Here is a 15,804-nt window from a genome sequence, read left to right on the forward strand (position 1 = left end):
ATATATATATATATATATATATATATATATATATATATATAACACACACACACACACACACACACACACACACAATGTATCTTTATATACAGAGAGTGGGACATGTGGTGATGAGTTAGTTATAACTTCATTCATATATTTGAGTTTATTTACAAAAAATTTATTTACAGTGTTTATACAGTTAACTTTTATATTTGTGTAAACAGTCAGTAGGCTACTTGCAAATGTACAGTACAGGCCAAACGTTCGGACACACCTTCTCATTCAATGCATTTTCTTTATTTTCATGACTATTTACATTGTAGATTCTCACTGAAGGCATCAAAACTATGAATGAACACATATGGAATTATGTACTTAACAAAAAAGTGTGAAATAACTGAAAACATGTCTTATATTTTAGATTCCTCAAAGTAGCCACCCTTTGCTTTTTTGATAGCGCTGCAAACCCTTGGTGTTCTCTCAATGAGCTTCATGAGGTAGTCACCTGAAATGGTTTTCACTTCACAGGTGTGCCTTGTCAGGGTTAATTAGTGGAATGTTTTCCCTTATTAATGGGGTTGGGACCATCAGTTGTGTTGTGCAGAAGTCAGGTTGATACACAGCCGACAGCCCTATTGGACAACTGTTAGAATTCATATTACGGCAAGAACCAATCAGCTAAGTAAAGAGAAACGAGTGGCCATCATTACTTTAACAAATGAAGGTCAGTCAGTCCGGAAAATTGCAAAAACTTTGAATGTGTCCCCAAGTGCAGTCGCAAAAACCATCAAGCGCTACAAGAAACTGGCTCACATGAGGACCGCCCCAGGAAAGGAAGATCAAGAGTCACCTCTGCTGCTGACGATAAGTTCATCCGAGTCAACAGCCTCAGAAATCGCAAGTTAACAGCAGCTCAGATTAGAGACCAGATGAATGCCACACAGTTCTAGCAGCAGACACATCTCTAGAACAACTGTTAAGAGGAGACTGCGCGAATCAGGCCTTCATGGTCAAATAGCTGTTAGGAAATCACTGCTAAGGAGAGGCAACAAGCAGAAGAGATTTGTTTGGGCCAGGAAACACAAGGAATGGACATTAGACCAGTGGAAATCTGTGCTTTGGTCTGATGAGTCCAAATTTGAGATCTTTGGTTCCAACCACCGTGTCTTTGTGCGACGCAGAAAAGGTGAAAAGATGGATTCTACATGCCTGGATCCCACCGTGAAGCATGGAGGAGGAGGTGTGATGGTGTGGGGGTGCTTTGCCGTGACACTGTTGGGGATTTATTCAAAATTGAAGGCATACTTCAACCAGCATGGCTACCACAGCATCTTGCAGTGACATGCCATCCCATCCGGTTTGCGTTTAGTTGGACCATCATTTATTTTTCAACAGGACAATGACCCCAAACACACCTCCAGGCTGTGTAAGGGCTATTCGACCAAGAAGGAGAGTGATGGAGTGCTGCACCAGATGACCTGGCCTCCACAGTCACCAGACCTGAACACAATCAAGATAGTTTGGGGTGAGCTGGACCGCAGAGTGAAGGCAAAAGGGCCAACAAGTGCTAAGCATCTCTGGGAACTCCTTCAAGACTGTTGGAAAACCATTTCAGGTGACTACCTCTTGAAACTCATCAAGAGAATGCCAAGAGTGTGCAAAGCAGTAATCAGAGCAAAGTCTGGCTACTTTGAAGAAACTAGAATATAAGACATGTTTTCAGTTATTTCACACTTTTTTGTTAAGTACATAATTCCACATGTTCATTCATAATTTTGATGCCTTCAGTGAGAATCTACAATGTAAATAGTCATAAAAATAAAGGAAACGCATTGAATGAGAAGGTGTGTCCAAACTTTTGGCCTGTACTGTATGTGTTTAATTATTTAAATCAGCAGTTAAGAATCTACCTCTGTGGTTTTCCTCACATTTACCTGAGTCTAAGTTCTGCTAGCGTCTGATTGGTGAGTTCAGCTATATGTGATTAAGTAAAACGAGGAAGTGTTGCTGTTGTGGAGCTGATAAAGTGTGAAGAACAGTAACGTGCTGCTTAACAAAGTTATCCGCCTCCATCCAGCTGTTTCTTCTAACTTAGAGTGATACAACCACCACATATCGAACCCTCACGTTAGAAGCGTCTTGTCATCCTTCTGCGTCCACAGGGCCAGGCAGGTGGGGACAGTGTCGGCGGTTGGATTACTGTGAAAAGAACTCTTTCACTCTGAAATAAAGACTAGTTTTGTAACGTTGTTGAGATAATGTATCTACTGGTCTACCCAGCTTCACTGCTGAGTAGGGCAGAGTAAGCTAATGACACCACGTATCTAGACACAACACTCACGGCAGTTCGTGAAGCGGTAACATTATTTTGAATCTATTGATTCGTGTACACGGACACGATTATCTCGTTTATTTTGTGTTGCTGAGAACTTAATGTATTCGTGCTGGTCAGCACGTAATGGGAAGCATCTATAAGGAGGTTAGGTTTCGGGGTTTCGGAAAAGAAGAACGGGGAAAGGACACACAACACGCCGGGACGCGGCCTCCGGGGTGAAAGTCCTGTGTTGTGTAACCCATCCACCACCCCACCCAACCTCCCTATGCTGATTTTCAGCATTTCTACTCGCTACCGTAGTCGTGCTGTGACCACGAAACATGCTTCCCATTTAAATACATTACTTTAAAAATTGTCCTCACCAACACAGGTGCAATCACAGAGGGCTTATATCATGTGGATGTGCCGACAGTTTTGTTGTCATTACTTAGAATTCCTCATGGGGGAGACAGAAACTACACACTATAGCTTTAAGTACATTTTCCCGATCATAATTACATACTTTTACTTAAAGGGGTGATAGAATGCAAAACCGATTTTACCCTGTCATAGTTGAATAAAGACAGTTCAGTGGGTAAATAGGACATACATAGAAGCTCAAAATCCCATTGACACCCCTTTACTATGAAAATCTCATATTTTGAAACTGCCGCTGAAAACAGGCAAATCTCAACAAAGCTGGAGGCTGACATAAGCATCTCAGGACCTGTACCTTTGTCACGCCCATGGGTGTATTAAGAGAACAGTCACGCCTCAACATTTACATAGGCTACACAACTGACCTGAGATCAGGTAGTCTTCTGAATCTAGGTCACGCAGATCTCTGCTATTCCATTATAAAATTCACTTCTGAAACTTTTTTATGCGAGAAATCAACCATGTAAAGCTCAAATATGGGCCGTTTTACGAAAATGGATGGCTAATTGCAAATTCTGTCCGACTGTCTGTCGGAGTTCAGCGGCCGGTGCTGCCTGGGTTGCTACATCGCCGCCCTGCCTGTCCTCCGTCACAGACCCCGGCCTTGAGCACCAGGCCGCCGGCCTGGTGCTCAATACCCGCGCAAACTCACCCTTTTCTGGGTGACTGGACTACTAAACACCGCTGCCCTGACAGAGCTCCGGGGCCTGCAGCTCGCTGTTCTCCCTCCCCTCTTCCTGCTACCGGCCGGCCGGTGAATGACTGAGAGTGCGGTCAGCGAGCTTGTTACGCCCGCAATCTCTTACCGCAGCCCGCAGGTTCCAGGTAATCTTCTAATGGATATGTGTGTTGAGTTATTTAAACAAACAATCGGGGAAATAAACCTCTTATCCGCAAGTCTCATTGATAGAGCCCGCGGTGAGCTGGAGTCCATCAATGAGAGCTAGCTAGCCTCCTCCTAACGAGACCTCTGACATTCACAAATAACACAAATGCATACAAGTGTTAGCTAAGCTTTGTAAGACCGTGGGGAACCTGTAATATTCATGCCGTGACGAAATTCAAACTGTAAATATACTATAGTTATGCCGAAAGTGTAGCTAGCTAGCTAGCTGCGATATTTCCCCATTGTATTGAATGGGACATATAGCTAACAGCTGCTCGTCCTACAAAGATGCCTCGCGTTCATAAAAATGTCTTAAAATCAAATCGGACACAACGGTTAGCTTTATAAGACATTGGGGAATGATGTTATATAAGTAGCGTGACAAAATTCAAACTGTAAATATACTACAGTTATGCCGAAAGTGTAGCTAGCTAGCTGCGATATTTCCCCATTGTATTGAATGGGACATATAGCTAGCAGCTGCTCATCCTACAAAGAGGCCTCGCGTTCATAAAAATGCCTTAAAATCAAATCGGCAGCAGGAGGCTCTATCAATGAGACTCGCGGACAAGCGGTGTTTATTTCCCCAATCGTTTGTTTAAGTAACTCAACACATTATAATTACACACATTAAAAGATTAACTGAAACCTGTGGTAAGAGATTGCTGGCGTAACAAGCTCGCTGACCGCGCTCTCACTCACATACACCGGGCATTTAGCTAGCAGGAAGAGGGGAGTTGCAGGCCCTGGAGCTCTGTCAGGGCAGGGGCATTTGGTTGTCATTAGCCCAAGAGACGGTGACTTTGCGCGGGTATGGAGTGCTGTGGGCTGCCAGTCATGACGGAGCTCCAAGTACCTCACAGCAGGCCGGGGTCTGTGAAGGAAGGCAGGCCGGGGTCTGTGAAGGAAGGCAGGCCGGGCGCTGAACTCCGACACACAGTCGGACAAAATTTGCAATTAGCCATCCATTTTCGTAAAACGGCCCATATTTGAGCTTTACATAGTTGATTTCTCGCATAAAAAAGTTTCAGAAGTGAATTTTGTAATGGAATAGCAGAGATCTGCGTGACCTAGCTAGATTCAGAAGACTACCTGATCTCAGGTCAGTTGTGTAGCCTATGTAAATGTTGGGGCGTGACCGTTCTCTTAATACACCCATGGGCTGACAAAGGTTCTGGTTTTTGTGAGGTTGACGTCAACTTCCAGCTTTGTTGAGATTCGCCCGTTTTCAGCGGCAGTTTCACAATATGAGATTTTCATAGTAAAGGGGTGTCAATGGGATTTTGAGCTTCTATGTATGTCCTATTTACCCACCGAACTGTTGTTATTCAACTATGACAGGGTAAAACCGGTTTTGCATTCTATCACCCCTTTAAGTAAAGGATCTGAATACTATAGATAGACACTGACTGTGACTCACCTTATGAATCTCTTCTCCCACTTGCTTATTCTTTCCCTGGCTGCTCTGGTGAAGAGGTGGGAATTCTTGGGCCATGTTTAGCCACCCACCTCTCATTGCGTTCCTTTTTCTTGTGTTTCAGCACCTCTTTTGTGGTATCTTTTTACTTCCCATTGAGCATCCAGGCGTTTTTTTTACACACTGACTCTGCTTGTCTGCCTTTTTCTCTGCTCTGTCTCAGCTTGGGTCATTGGTCGAGCCATGTAGGAAGCTACGCCAGTAAAGAAGAGGCCAGAGGAGAAGATGTGTATAATAGAACACCGTGTTTATTGATTTACAAAATTATGAACAAAATTCGATCATGGAAGCCCTTTTTAAATGGGGAATGGGAAGAAAAAAGAATATATTTAGAAGCCAAATTCTTGTCTTGGTACGTGCTTCCCTGTACCAGTATGGTGGCCGCGATGACGCCAACATCACGGCCAACATAAGGACCAGTATCAGAATAAGGCTGTATAATTACCATAGCTAACAAAGCAAGAGCTTCCTTGTACTGTTCATCTTACACACACAAAAAGTGTGGTTAACACAAAACATATGTTGCACGTGCAAGCTTGTGTGACACTTTCCCTTTTCCAAAATTTCAAACAGATGGCATGTGAAAATATTCATTTTTCTTCTGTTTGAAAATCTGCTGCTGCTTTTGGAAAGTTTGTCTAAAATCTGTTTTATAGCCTAATCATCAGGAATTATGAAGGAACCAATAACAAGCTAAGAATTACCCAGGGTTCCGGAGCACCTCAGCGCTTTCAGAAAACCTTGTGAAATAGGACACAACTCGGGATGCCACAGTGGGAAAAGTCCATCCTCTGGCATTACTTGCTTTGTCTTTGTTATCCAATGGAGAGGTTAACCACTTACCTAATCGGGAGATTTTTCTTAGACAATCTTTTCTAATACAGCTTTTTGGCAGACATTTTGACATCTCAGGATAATCACAGATGTAATTAAAAACAAGAATAACGATTGCAGGAAGGTCTTACTGGGACTCTTATTGAAACAGAGCAATGGTAACAACTGTGCTCACCCCCATATGACAAATTTAAAAAAGAACATTTTGCTGCAATGCTTTGAACCTGAGTAAATATTGTCATTCAAGGTTATATTCTGTCCGCTGTGTAACTGTAATTGTTCCTCTGTATTTACAGTGAAAACGTCTACAACTCTAGAACATGTATAGACAGTAATATATTTTAGTGTGTGTTGATTATAGGTCTACACCACACTTCTTAACATTTGGATTTGAAGCTGTGCAGCCTCTAGAATAGATAGCTTTGACTGAGGTGGAAGTGCTTTCTGATTTCCTTCAGCCCAGTTGGAGGTCTGAACACTTAAAAAAGTTCACACTGAATAGGGCATTGTCTTCATTTCTGGGGCCCTCAGCGAAGCTAACATAATGTTAGCTCGTCTATCTGCGGAACCTCAATTAGACCCTTTATATTCAGTTCACTTTCTGTTTTAATTTGCAATAGCCAGAACAGCTCTTAGTTAAATTATATCCCTTTTTCTGATGTTGAGTCTCATTTTGTGCATTTTCCTCAACAGTAATACAACAACAGTAACTTTTTAGTAAGTTTTGTTACCCAATTTGGTTTTGTGTGTCTTGTGTAAGTACTTCTGTTGGTTTTCATTCATACATTTTGCTTTTAAATTACATTTGAAATATTTGTCAGTCTGGAAATTACTTTTTTTTTTTAAAGTAGTGCAGTTCCGTTTTAAACTGGCCTGTTTGGAACGGGCCGATTGCCCTCTTTTCACAGCAGACATTTTGACTTGTCATAGTAAGAAACCTTCACTGCCACATGGGTGGCAGTGAAGGTCAGGGGCCTCGACGGACCAGACCCGGGCAGCAGACGCTGGCTCTGGGGACGTGGAACGTCACCTCTCTGTGGGGGAAGGAGCCGGAATTGGTGCGGGAGGTGGAGCGCTACCGGTTGGATCTGGTGGGGCTTACCTCTACGCACAGTCTCGGTTCTGGAACTGTACTCCTGGATAGGGGTTGGACTCTTTTCTTCTCCGGAGTTGCTCAGGGTGTGCGGCGCCGGGCGGGTGTGGGGATACTAACAAGCCCCCGGCTGAGCCGCCTCGTTTGGAGTTTACCCCGGTGGACGAGAGGTTCGCCTCCCTACGCCTGCGGGTTGTGGGGGAAAACTCTGACTGTTGTTTGTGCATATGCACCAAACAGGAGTTCGGAGTATTCGGCCTTCTTGGAGACCTTGAGTGGAGTCCTGCATGGGCGCCAGTGGGGGACTCCATTGTTCTGCTGGGGGACTTCAACGCAACGCGTCACAATGATGGAGACACCTGGAGAGCGTGATTGGGAGGAACGGCCTCCCTGATCTAAACCAGAGTGGTTGTTTGTTGTTGGACTTCTGTGCTAGTCATGGATTGTCAATAAACAAACACCATGTTCGAACATAGGGATGCTCATAAGTGTACCTGGTACCAGAGCACCCTAGGCCGAAGGTCAATGATCGATTTTATAATCGTTTCATCTGATCTGAGGCCGTATGTTTTGGACACTCGGGTGAAGAGAGGGGCAGAGCTGTCAACCGATCACCATCTGGTGGTGAGTTGGGTCAGGGGGTGGGGGAAGACTCTGGACAGACCTGGTAAGCCCAAACGTGTAGTGCGGGTAAATTGGGAACGTCTGGAGGAGGCCCCTGTCCAACGGACTTTCAACTCGCACCTCCGGCGGAGCTTTTCGTGCATCCCTGTGGAGGCTGGGGGCATTGAACCAGAGTGGACAATGTTCAAAGTTTCCATTGCTGAAGCTGCGGCGAGGAGCTGTGGTCTTAGGGTCTTAGGTGCCTTAAGGGCGGTAACCCACGAACACCGTGGTGGACACCGGTGGTCAGGGAAGCCGTCCGACTGAAGAAGGAGTCTTTCCGGGATATGTTATCCCAGAGGACTCCGGAGGCAGTTGCAGGGTACCGAAGGGCCCGAAGGGCTGCAGCCTCTGCCGTGAAAGAGGCAAAGCAGCGGGTGTGGGAGAAGTTTGGAGAAGACATGGAGAAGGACTTTCGGTCGGCACCAAAGTGCTTCTGGAAAACTGTTCGCCACCTCAGGAGGGGGAAGCGGGGAACCATCCAAGCTGTGTACAGTAAGGATGGGACACTGTTGACCTCAACTGAGGAGGTAATAGGGCGGTGGAAGGAGCATTTTGAGGAACTCCTGAATCCGACTAATACGCCCTCTATGTTAGAGGCAGAGCTGGAGGATGACGGGGGATTGGCGTCGATTTCCCGGGCGGAAGTCACTGATGTAGTCAAACAACTCCACAGTGGCAAAGCCCCGGGGATTGATGAGATCCGTCCAGAAATGCTCAAGGCTCTGGGTGTGGAGGGGCTGTCCTGGTTGACACGTCTCTTCAACATTGCGTGGAAGTCTGGAACAGTGACAAAGGAGTGGCAGACTGGGGTGGTGGTTCCCCTTTTAAAAGGGGACCAGAGGGTGTGTGCCAATTACAGGGGTATCACACTTCTCAGCCTCCCTGGTAAAGTCTACTCCAAGGTGCTGGAAAGGAGGGTTCGGCCGATAGTCGAACCTCAGGTTGAGGAGGAACAATGCGGATTCCGTCCTGGTCGTGGAACAACGGACCAGCTCTTCACTCTCGCAAGGATCCTGGACGGGGCCTGGGAGTATGCCCAACCGGTCTACATGTGTTTTGTGGATTTGGAGAAGGCGTATGACCGGGTCCCCCGGGAGATACTGTGGGAGGTGCTGGGGAGTATGGGGTGAGGGGGTTCTCTACTCAGGGCCATCCAATCTCTGTACGACCAAAGTGAGAGCTGTGTCCGGGTTCTCGCAGTAAGTTGGACTCGTTTCAGGTGAGGGTTGGCCTCCGCCAGGGCTGCGCTTTGTCACCAATCCTGTTTGTAATATTTATGGACAGGATATCGAGGTAGTCCGGCGGGTGGGGAGGGGTTGCAGTTCGGTGGGCTGGGGATCTCATCGCTGCTTTTGCAGATGATGTGGTCCTGATGGCATCATCGGCCTGCGACCTTCAGCACTCACTGGATCGGTTCGCAACCGAGTGTGAAGCGGTTGGGATGAGGATCAGCACCTCTAAATCGGAGGCCATGGTTCTCAGCAGGAAACCGATGGAATGCCTTCTCTCAGGTAAGGAATGAGTCCTTACCCCAAGTGAAGGAGTTCAAGTACCTTGGGGTTTTGTTCGCGAAAGTGAGGGGACAATGGAGCCGGAGATTGGTCGGAGAATCGGTGCGGAGTGCGGTATTACATTCCATCTATCGCACCGTTGTGACGAAAAGAGAGCTGAGCCAGAAGGCAAAGCTCTCGATCTACCGGTCGGTTCGTTTCCCTACCCTCACCTATGGTCATGAAGGCTGGGTCATGACCGAAAGAACGAGATCCAGGGTGCAAGCGGCCGAAATGGGTTTCCTCAGGAGGGTGGCTGGCGTCTCCCTTAGAGATAGGGTGAGAAGCTCAGTCATCCGTGAGGAGCTCGGAGTAGAGCCGCTGCTCCTTTGCGTCGAAAGGAGCCAGTTGAGGTGGTTCGGGCATCTGGTGAGGATGCCCCCTGGGCGCCTCCCTAGGGAGGTGTTCCAGGCACGTCCAGCTGGGAGGAGGCCTCGGGGAAGACCCAGGACTAGGTGGAGGGATTATATCTCCAACCTGGCCTGGGAACGCCTCGGGATCCCCCAGTCGGAGCTGGTTAATGTTGCTCGGGAAAGGGAAGTTTGGGGTCCCCTGCTGGAGCTGCTCCCCCCGCGACCCGACACCGGATAAGCGGACGAAGATGGATGGATAGTAAGAAAAGCACAGGTGTTACTAATAAAATGAGCAATGGCTCTGTTTCATTCAAGTGTCGCAGTGAGCCATGACAGTGTTACAGTGAGCCAGCCTTCACTGATGGAGCCACGGTGCCTCTGCAAAATAGCTTCCGGAAGGAACTTGTTTTGGTGGAACATGTGTACGTTCAAAGTTTGTTTTAGTCGTGCAACAGAAAACTCAGATAGGACAGATAGTCTAGCTAGCTGTCTGGATTTACCCTGCAGAGATAGTCCTCAGAAATCCACTGAAGGTTAGAACGCCAACACAAAGACAGAGGACATCGGCTGAAAAGACATGCATCCGGCGGAATTTCCTGTGGCACCGGAGCAATCCTGGAAGTGGAACGTTGTGGATATAGACTAGGGTGGGACAACTTCCACCTTTGCTATTCCTATGACTGTAATACATGGACTCCCCACATAGATCTACACAACGTCAACCTGTGCAGAGGTCTAATCAGCGGGCCTTAAATAGGAATGATGTCCTGTGTAAATATAACATTACTTACAGTAGCAAATAATTGAATCAAGTAGTCTGTACCTGCACACACAGTCCTGAGAATAGGGTCTAAACAAGTGAAAACACCTGCAGGGGTGTGTTTGTGTAGGCCCTATAGGTACAATGGTATCTAAGTGATGTAGGGTAACTTACTTAAAGGTCCCATGGCATGAAAATTTCACTTTATGAGGTTTTTTAATATCAATATGCATTCCCCCAGCCTGCCTATGGTCCCCCAGTGGCTAGAAATGGTGATAGGTGTAAACCGAGCCCTGGGTATCCTACTCTGCTTTTGAGAAAATGAAAGCTCAGATGGACCAATCTGGAATCTTCTCCTTATGAGGTCATAAGGAGCAAGGTTACCTCCCCTTTCTCTGCTTTGCCCACCCAGAGAATTTGGCCCACCTATGAGAGAGAGACATCATGGCTTTCAAACGAGCAAAGTAGCAGTTGGTCAAGGCCACACCCCAACTCTCTACCTTGACTTCAGATACAGTATTAGGGGACCACTAAGGTCTATATAAAAGAGACTTCAGATACAGTATTAGGGGACCACTAAGGCCTATATAAAAGAGACTTCAGATACAGTATTAGGGGACCACTAATGTCTATATAAAAGAGACTTCAGATACAGTATTAGGGGACCACTAAGGTTTATATAAAAGAGACTTCAGATACAGTATTAGGGGACCACTAAGGTCTATATAAAAGAGACTTCAGATACAGTATTAGGGGACCACTAATGTCTATATAAAAGAGACTTCAGATACAGTATTAGGGGACCACTAAGGTCTATATAAAAGAGACTTCAGATACAGTATTAGGGGACCACTAAGGTCTATATAAAAGAGACTTCAGATACAGTATTAGGGGACCACTAAGGTCTATATAAAAGAGACTTCAGATACAGTATTAGGGGACCACTAAGGCCTATATAAAAGAGACTTCAGATACAGTATTAGGGGACCACTAAGGTCTATATAAAAGAGACTTCAGATACAGTATTAGGGGACCATTAAGGTCTATATAAAAGAGACTTCAGATACAGTATTAGGGGACCACTAAGGTCTATATAAAAGAGACTTCAGATACAGTATTAGGGGACCACTAAGGTCTATATAAAAGAGACTTCAGATACAGTATTAGGGGACCATTAAGGTCTATATAAAAGAGACTTCAGATACAGTATTAGGGGACCACTAAGGTCTATATAAAAGAGACTACAGATACAGTATTAGGGGACCACTAAGGTCTATATAAAAGAGACTTCAGATACAGTATTAGGGGACCACTAAGGTCTATATAAAAGAGACTTCAGATACAGTATTAGGGGACCATTAAGGTCTATATAAAAGAGACTTCAGATACAGTATTAGGGGACCACTAAGGTCTATATAAAAGAGACTTCAGATACAGTATTAGGGGACCATTAAGGTCTATATAAAAGAGACTTCAGATACAGTATTAGGGGACCTTTAAACTGTAAAACAAATGGTTGTTGTATAATCATATTACTGAAGCACTTTAAAGTTCAAAGTTTTCACCCTACTACTCAGCTATTATTGACGACTCCATTGAGTGCACTTGTCTTTTTAATGTTCAGAAGCAGCTTTTCAGCATGAAAAGTACTAGATTATAGTTTTCCTGTAGCTCCAAGGGGGTTTCAACTTGGATTTATACATCTCCCAGGGATAAAATCTTATTTTCCTCCTCCTTTGTTTGTAATTTATTTTAAGATATATAAATTAGTTGAAAACAACCTGGAAATTAAATATCAATTCCCTACTCTCTAGATAGGGGCTGTAAACCTGATTAGACAAAACCTGTCGACTCAAATCTGTTAATTAGAGAACATCTTTTTGGACGGATCAGTGAAGCAGCCTCCAGAGTGTGTTAGTGCACGTCGATGGATCACCATTACCTTCAGTGTAGGGACAGAGGAAGCCCAGCTGTGAGGATTTGTGCGACACGGGTTACAAATCAACCTTAAGCAGGTAAATGCACCATAAATCTTCAGGCTACTGCTTTGTCAGTTCATGCTGGAGCTCACTGTGAGCTGCAGGTGCCGTTGGGACAGCTGATGAGCCCATACGCGTGGTGGATAGTTGGAGCCTGCCAGGTTGTGATGCACAGCTCCTCACTAAGGCACACCATCATCACGCATCCTTGGATATTTTAGCAGGAATTCATTCATTCAAGATGTCCATTATTTATTCATTTTTATTTTATAATCTGTACCATTTACAGTATTTATAGTGTGCTATAGTGATATACACATATTACAGTGATGTGGACTGTTGGACCCTGAGACAGGTTTCATACAGACACACCAATGGATGTGAGGTATGAAGTTGTCAAAACTCAACACAAAAAGGCTGGGTAGTAACTGCTGGCAATCATATTGCCTCACATTAAAGGGAAACAAAAGCCCTGACACAGAATCAACTTTGCGCTATTCTTCATTTACTTGAGAGTAAAGTACACATGGATGACTGTCGTCCTAATTTTGGAAATTAGAGCGTTAAAGACTGAATTTTGAACATCAAGTTGTTTGAAATCAAGTTGAATTGAATTTAAAATGTGACTGTCCTGGTAGGCTTGTACAAGTTCTAATATCTGCTGTTAAATAAACCTTGCCAGAGGAGTCGTCTCTGATCTCTCAGACCTGAACACGTCTACGTCCAGGTTTATCTGTGATGGGCCGCAGGAAGGCCTTCATATATTACGTTTTACACAGAAGCGAGGAGAGTAATAAAGAACTCTCTGCACACCATAACGTAGAACATTGTGTGAGTTTGAAAGTCCAACTTGGAGTTATGTTAAGTTTTCAAAATTCTACACACAAACCTTAATATAACGCAGCAGAAACACCACAAAAGACAACAACAAAACAAACTATACATCTTTAAAACAAATTACACTCTTGACTGTCTGATGCTGTCATGTTGTTGTGTTACATTGTCCCTGTTTGTCTGATTTGGGGGCATCAATTGAAAATAGAATTATCCACTTCATGTCCTTTAGTTAATAATTTTTAAGTAAGTAAATGACAATTTATCATAAACATTAAAGTCAACCCACATTAACCATTTAATATAATGAATGTATGTCTAAACATTATTGAGAGACTTATATACAACATATCACTTAAAAAACAAATGTGTTGATTGGAATCTTATTTTACTTCATTTAGACTAGATGGATTCATTCACAGGTTACATCTCTATTTACAAGGCAACTTCAATGTGCAGTATAAATTCATAATCTTACGCTGGATTACACTTTGTTTCAAAATTACTCAGGTGAATACAAGATGGTGTAGCTCCTAAAACTAACAGCAGATGGCACATGAGAGCATGTACATTTGAGGCTTAATTTCAGCAAGCAAGTAAACAAAGACATGTTGTAAATATAGGTCTAAAAAAATAAGCACGATTTAATGAATTGCACTTGTTTTCACGTCTCAGTTGCATGTGGGTATGTGTAAACTTGGAGGTTAAGAAGTGCAGAAGCAACAACAACAAAAAAGCCTTTAGCTGAGCATCACATAATAGAACATAATACTTTTGCAGGGAGTGCACATGATTGCATTCATTGCAGATGAGTACTTTCAGCCTCTGAAATCCTCAGCACAGGGGAGCTGAAGTTGGACGAGCAGGGAACTAAGTTCTGGGTGCTCAGATAACTAATCTTCTTTCCGCTGTCCCCTCCTGATCCCTGTTCCAGACCGGCCTCCAGTGAGTCCGGCCCCAGCCCGTGTGGCAGAGGCACCAGGCCGTGCAGGAGGCTGTTCCCCAGGTGGGAGTTACATCGAGCCAAGTTGTCAGTCAGATGCTGCATGTACACCTCTTCCAGCTGTTTCTCCAGCAGCCCATTCAGCACAGAGTTAGACATAGGCTCCAAGCCTGATCCGGGTAGATCCAAGCTGTTGTTCACACTGGCCCCCATAACCAGATAACCCTGGTCTGGTATCGATAAGACAGGCTCGCCTCGTGGCCCCTGTTGGGTTGCCCATTCTGGGTGACGCCAGGCATCCGTGGCAAGAGGCTGAGTGTGAAAACCTTGCTGGGGGATGGTGGCTCTCAGTGGGTTGTGTGAGATGCGGCCTGAGTCGGCCACCTGCAGGTCTGGGTACTGGTCCAGGAGGCTACAGCTGTCTAGGAAAACTGTAGGGTCAGGTGGACACCCAGGGATCAAGAGGCCTACAGGAACTTGAGGCACCACCTTCAGTCCCTGGAATTGGGTGGTGTCTAGTTCTTCCTGGTTTGGACCTGATTACAGAAAGTAAACAGGTGATTTGGATGTTTTCAACTTAATTTGGTTTGGTTTGACATTTTTGCTATTTGGCACGAAAGCATTAGTGAGATTATATCTGAGAAAGGAAGAAAATCTTAGTAAAAGAGAAGCAAGTGAACTAGACCGTGTAAAGTTAACGCTACAAAACCAGTACACATGGTTAAACTGATCACATACAGGATATGGTTTGTATGATAATAAGGTCTAGCAGGAAGCAGGTTTACCTGCTTCGGCTGAATCTGTCTGTAGATCTGTAGAGATGGACTCAGAGAGAATACCGCTGAACTGATCTGCACCAGGAGTGTGTGTCTGCGATCTCTTAATCTTGGAAGCAGTGGCAAACTTTCTCTCCTCCCTGTAACGCAGCACTCTGAGAAAACCTTCAGCCAACATGGCACAGAATGACCGTCCTCCTCCTCTTCTTTTCTGTCTCTCTTTGCACCCGTCTTTGCTTCCTATGATTGCCAGTCTTAAGTGCAAATGGCACAGTGCTGTTGCGTATGCAACTGTAAAGTTCTACTTGCTTGTTTCACTTCTGCAACTGAGAACTGGCCCCTCCACCCCTCGCCACACACTTCCTTTATTAATATGTAACTGAAAATCACAGTTTAGAGAAAAGAGAACAGTACATTTATACACAAGCTGAGAAAACCTCCTAAACTGAGGAGCAGAAGTAACACAACATCTAAAAAAATACTCCATCATGAGTAAAAGTCCTGCATTAAAGATCCTACTTAAGGAAAACTACAGAAGTATAATCAAAGTCCTTTAAAGTGTCAAAAGTAATGCCCCTTTGACTGATATATTATGACATATTACATTATTATATTATTTATACTGATGCACCAGTTTGTACGTAGCATTTTGTAGTTGTAAGCTGGTTAAGTTGGAGCTATTTTATGTACAGTAAGGTAATTAAGTAGCTCCCATTTAACCAGCTTACAACTACAAAATGCTACGTACAAACTGGTGTACAGTAAGGTAATTTAGTTGTTCCCAACCCAGGGGTCAGGCCCTCTCCGAAGGATCAAAAGAGAAATCTGAATGGTCGTGATATGATATGAGTTTGTGGAAGATTTCACCTATCTGATAAGTCTCATCAGTAAGGACAGCGGGGCATCTAAAGACATTAAA

General features: G+C 44.6%; 1 protein-coding gene across 1 annotated transcript; it reads right to left on the reverse strand.

Moving 5' to 3' along the window:
* Positions 1-13,451: 13,451 nt before the first annotated feature.
* si:dkey-237j10.2 (uncharacterized protein LOC568721 homolog) lies at positions 13,452-15,177 on the reverse strand. The gene is made up of 2 exons (XM_039812676.1): positions 14,895-15,177; positions 13,452-14,645 (listed from the first exon to the last, which is right to left on the reverse strand). The coding sequence occupies exons 1-2, from the start codon at positions 15,061-15,063 to the stop codon at positions 13,966-13,968; spliced, it is 849 nt and encodes a 282-aa protein (XP_039668610.1). The 5' UTR covers positions 15,064-15,177; the 3' UTR covers positions 13,452-13,965.
* Positions 15,178-15,804: the final 627 nt, after the last annotated feature.

Source organism: Perca fluviatilis, chromosome 10, assembly GCF_010015445.1.
Source record: "Perca fluviatilis chromosome 10, GENO_Pfluv_1.0, whole genome shotgun sequence".
NCBI lineage: Eukaryota > Metazoa > Chordata > Actinopteri > Perciformes > Percidae > Perca > Perca fluviatilis.

Coding starts and splice junctions, on each gene's coding strand:
- si:dkey-237j10.2 (XM_039812676.1), bottom strand. CDS start 15,063: ATGTTGGCTGAAGGTTTTCTCAGAGTGCTGCGTTACAGGGAGGAGAGA. Junction 14,646..14,894: donor GACAGATTCAGCCGAAGCAG/GTAAACCTGCTT, acceptor TTCTGTAATCAG/GTCCAAACCAGGAAGAACTA.